This window comes from Neophocaena asiaeorientalis, unplaced genomic scaffold (genome assembly GCF_003031525.2).
Source record: "Neophocaena asiaeorientalis asiaeorientalis breed wild unplaced genomic scaffold, Neophocaena_asiaeorientalis_V1.1 scaffold230, whole genome shotgun sequence".
Lineage (NCBI taxonomy): Eukaryota > Metazoa > Chordata > Mammalia > Artiodactyla > Phocoenidae > Neophocaena > Neophocaena asiaeorientalis.
The window spans coordinates 10112164-10120438 of NW_020175186.1; the positions used below are offsets into that span (position 1 = coordinate 10112164).

Here is an 8275-nt window from a genome sequence, read left to right on the forward strand (position 1 = left end):
ATATGCTTACTTACCTATTACTAACAGATTTCAAAAGTATTTCTGCATTCCAGATATCACTTACATAAATGCTGAATTATTATTTACAGTGCCCACTACTTTGCTAAGTTTTATTTTTGTCATGCATGTTTGATAAAATCATAACCCTGGATAAATCCAACTATTTGTCACCTGTAAGTCTGAACCCCTGCCACTAAACGGGTCAAAAGAAAAACGCACATCCATGCTTAGTGACCTCATGTTAATTTTTTTACCATAAACCTCAAGTGGGCCCTTAATGCTGATAGGAAGTTTTACTCTGCCTAACTCACTGATAACTCAGCCCTCTCCCAGTCTCAGAAAACTATTCAGATCTTTTCATCCCTCAATCTTCAGCAATTCATCCACCATCCTAATTCTGAAATGATGACCTTACTTCCTACTTTACTGAGAAAATGAAATTAATCTCAGGAGAGCTTGCACAGAGACTATCACCACACCTACCAATCACCATCTTCTGCGCTCACCATACCTCCCCATCCAGTAGCATCTGCACCCACAAGACAGCCTCCTGCCTGATACAGGATGAGCTCTCCATCCTCCTGTCTAAAGCCAGTCCCTCCACCTGTGCTCTAAGATTCATCTCTTCTCACCTACTCAAGAACACTGCAGGACTTCTCCTCTCTTCCTCCAACATCATCATTTTTCACTCTCCACTAAATCATCTGCATCACCATAAAAACAAGCAGTTATTTCTCCCATCTTAAAACATAAAAATCAAAAGAAAATTATCTTTACCCCACTTCCGCTTTACCAAATCACCTAGCTCTTTCCTCATCTTTGGATCAAAATTCCTGGAAAAAAAAGTTATCTATATTCAACTGTTTTTTTTTCAATTCATCTCTTGCCAATCACTTAAACACATACCAATCAGGATTTTGTTCCCCTCACTCCAAAGGAACGTCTCTAGCCAAGGACACTAGCGACCTTCCACTGCCACACGCAGTGTGCAATTTCCTCTTATTTAACCTGTCAGCAGCATTTGGTACACTTGTCACTCACTCCTCCTGATACACTCGCTTTACTTGATTTCTGGTACACCACAGCCTCTCCATTCCCTTCTTTCCTCAATGGCCCTTCTGTTTCCTTTGGATAAAGGAAGAAAAAAACTTAATCATGTCCTCGACCTCTTAATGTTGGAATACACCAGGCTCCACTCTTGGTCCTTTTGTCTTCTCTACTCACACCCACTCCCATTGTACTCTCTTGTAGGCTCATGTCAACAACTCCTAAATGTGTACCTTCAGCCAATATATTTCTCCCAAAATCCAGATTCAGCATTCTACTTAGATGTCTTAAAGATACCTCAAGCTCAACATGTCCATACTGAACTCCTTATCTTTTCCCAAAGCTTACTATGTCTATAGCCATCCATTTCAGGTGGTAGCAAAATTATCCTTCAAGTTGCTCAGACCAGAATCCTTAGAGTCATCCTTGACTTTTTCTCTCACATCCAACATTCATCCCTCAAAAAATTCTATTGGTTCTACTTTCAAAATATATCCAGAATCCAACTGTCTCATTACCTTCATTGCTACCATACTAGTCTGAACAAATATTTCTTACCCAGATTGCTGCAATAGCATCTAACAGGACTTTCTGTTTCTACCTTTTTCCCCCTGCATTAGCAACACAGCAGCTAGAGGGATCCCTTAAGACCTAAGTCAGATCGATTGTGTTACTTCTCTATACAAAACCCTGCAATTGGTACCCAGTCAGGGACAGTAAAAACCAAAGTCTTTATATCGGCCTAAAAGGTCCTACATGATGTGACTTCTGTTACATCTCTGACATCACATCCTAGTGTTTCCACCATTGTTCCTTTGCTCCAGCCACACTGCTTAATTAATAAATATTTGTTAAACAAATCAATCCCGGTCTCCATGGAGCTCTTGGTCTACTGGGAGAAACAGAGATATATAAAGGATTACAAAAAGAAGGTGGTAATTAAAGCTCTCCTCTATCTCCCATCCTAAACGCTGGCAAGTGAGTGTTGAAGGTTGAGAAATTGGCCAGGGGTGAGTGGTGTAGGAGACCTAGGGAGGAAGCAAGGACATTTCAGGCAGGATGAACATTGCACATGCAAAGACCTAGAGAAATGAATCAGCAGAACATTTGAAGAATTACAAGTAAAGCATCAAAGAATAACATTTGAGATTAGAGGATCTGGATGTGGGAAGTAAACAGAAATACAGTCTATACTTTAGATAGGAATCAGATCATGAAAGACTTTCTATTTGTTTCTTCCCTTACAGCTTTCAATCTACCCTGGGAGTAACTTATTAACCATATATTTTTGATGAACCTCAACAGGGCCAAAGCAACACCTGGAAAGGATTCTGAATTCCCTGGGTTAAAGATACAAAAGAAAAACCCAGAGTCAGATTTAATTTGACAAGGTAAAGGAGTGGGTGTACTATATCAAATTTAATCTGTATAAAATAATCATCTCTGGTAACATTATTTTTCTTGATCTATTGCCTTTAGACTACTTTAGTAAGGCTTGATCTCCCTGTCTATCTAAACACTGATTCACTTACAGTAAGCTTCAGGCTAACATTGCTCTTACTAATACCCAACAAATCCACAAGGTGTTAGTTTCAGACGATTTTGTATAAAAGGTGAACTGAGACTAGACTCAGCCTACAACGTTCCCCAGAAAAGGCAGCCAACCGCAGGTGAGTCTCAGATCTATAGTTATCAAGCAGTGACAGTTATTTCTGAAATCTACAGATTTTTCAGGATCTGGAGAACAAATCTAGAGCTTTCCGACTTCTGTTGTGTAGGGGATTTTTGCTTGTCAACCTGGCTTCTTAAATATGGTTAATAATTATAATCACTGCTAGCAAGCAATTGACTTTACATAGACCATTCACCTGGCCTCTGAAAGAGTCTTGTTTTAAACAATGGCGGGGGTGAGGGGGAGGTTGGGGCAAAAGCAAATGATAATACTTATGAGCTGCTAAAAATGAAGAACTAATTTTGTAATATAGAAGTTTCTTTTTCTTTTTAAATAAAACTAGTCTTTAAAATGATAATCGAGGGACAAATATGATGATTAAGATTACTTGCTTTCGCGTGTTCACTTTAAGACAGTCAGCAGTACCACCCTAATCCTTAAACATTGCTTAAATCATTATACTAGAGTTTTGATCTATAATATGTTCCTACTTTGACAAAAAAGAAATTGAGGAGGAGAATAAGAAGAAATCGTTGTTCAAGAAATGAAGACGTAAAGAAAAGGAGAAAACATTGCTGGAGCAAAATGTGACCGGAGAGGATTGGGTAGACCAATTATTTTTGGTTTGGTCAACTTACATAACAATTATAATGCTTTGGTCTTGGTTTCTCATGGGCCTTAATTGTTTGCTTCCCAGCCCAGGATGAAGTTGGTCCAGTTTTGCTTTCTCTTCTGTTGCTGGACAGCAATCTGCTGCAACTGCTGTGAGCTGACCAACATCACCATCACAGTGGAGAAAGAGGAATGTGGTTTCTGCATAAGCATGAACACCACATGGTGTGCGGGCTACTGCTACACCCGGGTAGGTACTTGGCTTTGCTGGAAGTGAGGGTGCTGAGGGTCTGGACAAGGCAGGCTTCATTAATTCCCACTTTATCAATATTCTAAGTTTCCCAAGGAATAGCCATGAGTCCCTTAGCTAGTACTGTCTGTATTGTGATTGGGGTTATTTACCATGATATCAGTTAAACATCTGGACTTATATTTGATTAGGGTAAATGCAAGAAAGCCTCAGATTTGATCTGATCAATTTAGTAATATGTCAAATCTATTTTTTTAATTTTATTTAAAATTTAAAACAATTTTTTAAAATTGTTCTATACTAGATTTTACATAGAGATAAACATACACACATTTAATAATAGAAGAGCTACGATATTCCCCAAAAGCCAGTTTCTGTAACTGAAGCCATATCTCTATAATAGAGATAGTACCAAAATACGTTTGCAAACCATATAAAAACACAGCCATGTTATAAAAACTGTCTTATTGGCCCACCTGAATACAAATGTCAACAAGCATCCTGAGAACACAACCAGTCCTTGCAGACTATTAGAACCAAAATGAATCAGCAAACCCACTCACTTCTTTATACCGTTGAGAAACCCAAGGCACAGAGGCATAAAACCACTAGTTTGTGTTCACGCAGCTTCTTTGAATTAATCCAAGTAAAGAAGCAGTTTCTCCTTTTTCTTTTTTTTCCCCTATAGTACCTGGCTATCTATGCAGCATTTCATTCTATAAACTGAAATTGAAAACAGCAAATTTTAATGAAATATACTTTATGGGGTGGTAAATGAGTTTGACCAAACTCCACTTATCATATCTTCCTGGGATACAGACTTGGTGGCACGATATTGAAATAAACAGAAGTGCCAACTTCTTCCCTCAGTGAATTTTTTTTTTCACTAGAAAGTGTTAGAATAAACCTATACTACCAGGATTAAAGTTTTTATATGCAAACCATGTAGGCTTTGAAACTGAGAGCTCTGCAAAATACACAGCATTTAAGGGGGAAAGATGTCTACAGGACTGTGGAATATTTAAAATCTTCATGATTTTCATGAGCTTTCATGAAAGCTTTCATAGTCATGCTAAGCTAAGCATTAACATTCCACATTATATATTTTTTGACTTTTTATAAATCCTCAGGGACAATGTATTTGGACAATTTTTCTGAGAAATTAAACTTCAGTGTTTTATATTTTATAAATACTCAAGGACAATGTATTTGGAAAAATTTTCTGAGAAATTAAGTTCCATTGTTTTATGGTTCAAGTTGTCATTATAGCTTTAAACTAAGTATAAAAAGTCATTAAAATTTGTCATATTTCCCTTTTCATCATTTTTCTATATTAAAATTCAACTTTCTCTATAGTTGGAGAAATAATTAATATTTTGACATTGACATAAGGAATAGGAAAAGAAATAACTTATATTTTCTGTAAGATTTCCAAAACAATCTGGAAACATGGTATAGCATATAGGTCACTTCTGAGATCATGTTTCCTTGGTTAGGAATTCCATAAGTGAGCTTTAGTGGGTAAACGTTAGAGCAAGCGGTATTCAATCCCCGTCTCATTTTGATTAAGCTAAACAGAAAGTTCCAGAATACTGTAACTTAACTCTCTCTGTCTCCTAAACCACTCAGGATCTAGTGTACAAGGATCCAGCCAGGTCCAACATCCAGAAAACATGTACCTTCAAGGAGCTGAGGTATGAGACGGTCAAAGTGCCTGGCTGTGCTCACCATGCAGACTCCCTGTATACATACCCAGTAGCCTCTGAATGTCACTGTGGCAAGTGTAACAGCGATAGCACTGACTGCACCGTGCGAGGCCTGGGGCCCAGCTACTGCTCGTTCAGTGAAATCAAAGAATAAAGAGCAGTGGACACTTTGAGCTGCCCACCCTTGACCTGAAGGACCAAGACATTCAAGACGTCTGTGTGTACATGTGCCCAGGCTGCAAACCATTGTGGGAGACCACACTGATCCCTGCTCTCCTGCATAAGGGAGCTCCAGGAATGGAGAGTGCTGGGGCCTGGGGCCTGTCACCACCCAACCCTGTATTCTAGGTCTGGTTCCATAAGTTTTATTCGGTCTTACTTAACTTACAGACATGGGGTTGCTTTCCCATTTAATAATCTTAGAAATCCTCTCAGGCAATCCCTTCCTCTTAGACATAGGGATATGGGCCCAGAGGAAGGAAATGAGCTAAGAGTGGGTGAAAGTACTAAATGTAGCATTCTCCTGCCAGACTCCTGAGCCCTCGAGAGCAGTCCCAGTCTCTTCTTCGTGATTGTAACCTCAATGCCTAACTTCATGACTAGACTTTAGTAAGAAACTCAATAATGGCTTCCTTAAGGAAAGTAAGAGCAGAAAGGTAGAGGGTAGGACAACACTGAAAGAGGATGTCTGAGGCTATCTGATGAGGCTGTGCTCAGCAATGCTGGTCAGTCCACGGAAGCGGGGCATCCATTCCAGTTCCGCTTCACCTCTTCTTCTCTGGCACATGGAGGGTGGATGGAGACAGGATGCATCTCTCTGAATTGCTCAAGCAGGTGGTGGTTAACGAGCTCAGGATTTACAAGCTATTACTGCCAACCCCTTTAGTTAAGGGCAAAAGCAAGAAATGTTAATGTGGGCTTGTGGAAATTAGCCCACATCTACTCCATCATTTAAATAAATTGAAAAAATGCTGTCAGGCTCCTGCAAAACTCCCTTTGGGAAGTAGGAAAAAAACTACATCGCTCTGCCCTCCAGGCTGGGATCCACACCTTTGGAGAGAGGTGGATTTGAAAGCAGGTTTGAAAGCAATTCTGGCAACTTTATAAGTACATTTGTCTTACCTACAAATACATTTGTGTAAAGAAATAGCTCTTTTAGGAAGAATTAGCCATGAGAAAAAAAAAAACTGCTATTTTCTAGAATCCTCTCTATATCAGTCTTTTGTCTATCAATATTCTCCCAAATCTGTTTCTTTCAAGAGGGTAAATATTGAAACTATTTCATGAGTTGATTTCGAGATGTTACCTCTTTTAGTTATGTACTTGTTTCATCTTCAGATTGTTTATTTAAATCTTATTTTTTTAATAAAGATACTCGCCACCAGAGTCATAGATTTGGATTTTTTTTCCACATAAAAGCAGATGACTAAAATGTCTATATGTTTATAATATTAGTAGAAAGAATCTTACAAAAAAATTTCTAGTGCATCTGTAATATTTACTTGTCCTGACCTTTGGAGATATTAAAATTAATTTTGTTGCATTTCTAAAAGTATTTCCTTGTTTAAATTTCCTGTCACTATTTGAAGTCACTTTCTGATGTAGTGGGGAAAGAAAAAGCAAGAGAGAATCACAGAGTAGATGGGGTCACTGGAGAGTCTCTAGTTCATTCCTTGGATTTTTGATATTGAAGCCCAAAGATGTCAAGTGACCCAGACAAGATCACAAAGACTGTTTGTGGGAGGCAGGATAAGAATCCTGGCTTCCCAGCTCTTAGCCCAGCTCTCTTATGGCTACTCTATCATATTAAGTCATTTTGGCAAGGATTGAAGCAAAATTGCAGGTACTGATAATCAGCTATGTCCATTCAAATCTGCTGTTGAGTGTGGCTGATAGCTATATTCTCTACAACATTTTGATACATTGAAATTGGAGCTATACTTACAATGTTTAATAAGATGCTTTAAATTATAACACAGCCTTTTCCTTCTCCCTATACTTTTGAAAGTCAAAATAATTGCTTTCGCTTTAGAGGTACTGGAAGGCAATGGCTCCAGAGTTAATTTGTCTTAATCATCTTGACCAGATGTGTGTCATCTTGAACAAATTACTTGAATTTTCTGGACCTCAGATTCTTAACTATAAAGTGAAGATACTAATATTATCTGCCTCAGAGGATTATACTGATAATTAAACAGAATAACACATATAGAAAGCTTAGAATAGTGTCTGGCACATAGCAATTCCTCAGTAAATATTAGCTGTTATGCCTTGAGATAACGTAGCAAGTTGGTAAATCAGATTTAAAAACAACCCAGCTTAGCCTCTTTCTAGTAATCTTAGGTAAACTATTTAACCACTCTGGGTCTCACTTTTCTTACCTTTTTAAGTGGAATACTATCCCACTAGGTTGCTGTGAAGGTTAAAAAAGATAATGCATGTAAGGTGCTTGGGAGTCCAACAGAAGAGCTATAAACCTGATAAAGAGAGACTTTTTCACCACTTAGCTAAAAAAGGTCAAGGTCAAAATGCTAGGAAGCAGCAGCAGCTTCTGCTTGAGGCCCCTCCATGCCACACTGAAGTGCAGCCCTTCCTGAAGAAGCAAGAGAGAAAATCTGTGAGCCCTCCAGGGCCATGCGAAGAAAAGGCACTCCTCCACAGGCCACCATTTGAGTTGAAGCCCATACTATCTCTCCCCAGCACTATGGCAAGGGTCTCTCTTAGCTCTGGACAGTCCTCACACAGCAACAAGAACTATCCTTCTAAACCACAACCTTGACCATGCTTAATAATAAATGGGATTTCCCATTGTTTTCAAGAGGATAAAATTCTAATCTTTTTTTTTTTTTGGCCACGTGTCACACAGCATGCAGGCAGGATCTTAGTCCCCCAACCAGGGATTAAACCCACGCCCCCTGCAATAGAAGCGCAGAGTCTTAACCACTAGACCACCAGGGAAGTCCCATCTAATCTTTAGCTAGCACATAA

The 8275-nt window shown here is 38.8% G+C and overlaps 1 protein-coding gene across 1 annotated transcript; it reads left to right on the plus strand.

The window, feature by feature from the left end:
- Positions 1-3418: 3418 nt before the first annotated feature.
- Positions 3419-5554, plus strand: LOC112412887 (follitropin subunit beta). The gene is made up of 2 exons (XM_024764627.1): positions 3419-3581; positions 5211-5554. Exons 1-2 carry the CDS (start codon positions 3423-3425, stop codon positions 5439-5441), a joined length of 390 nt encoding a protein of 129 aa, XP_024620395.1. The 5' UTR covers positions 3419-3422; the 3' UTR covers positions 5442-5554.
- The last annotated feature ends 2721 nt before the right edge of the window (positions 5555-8275 follow it).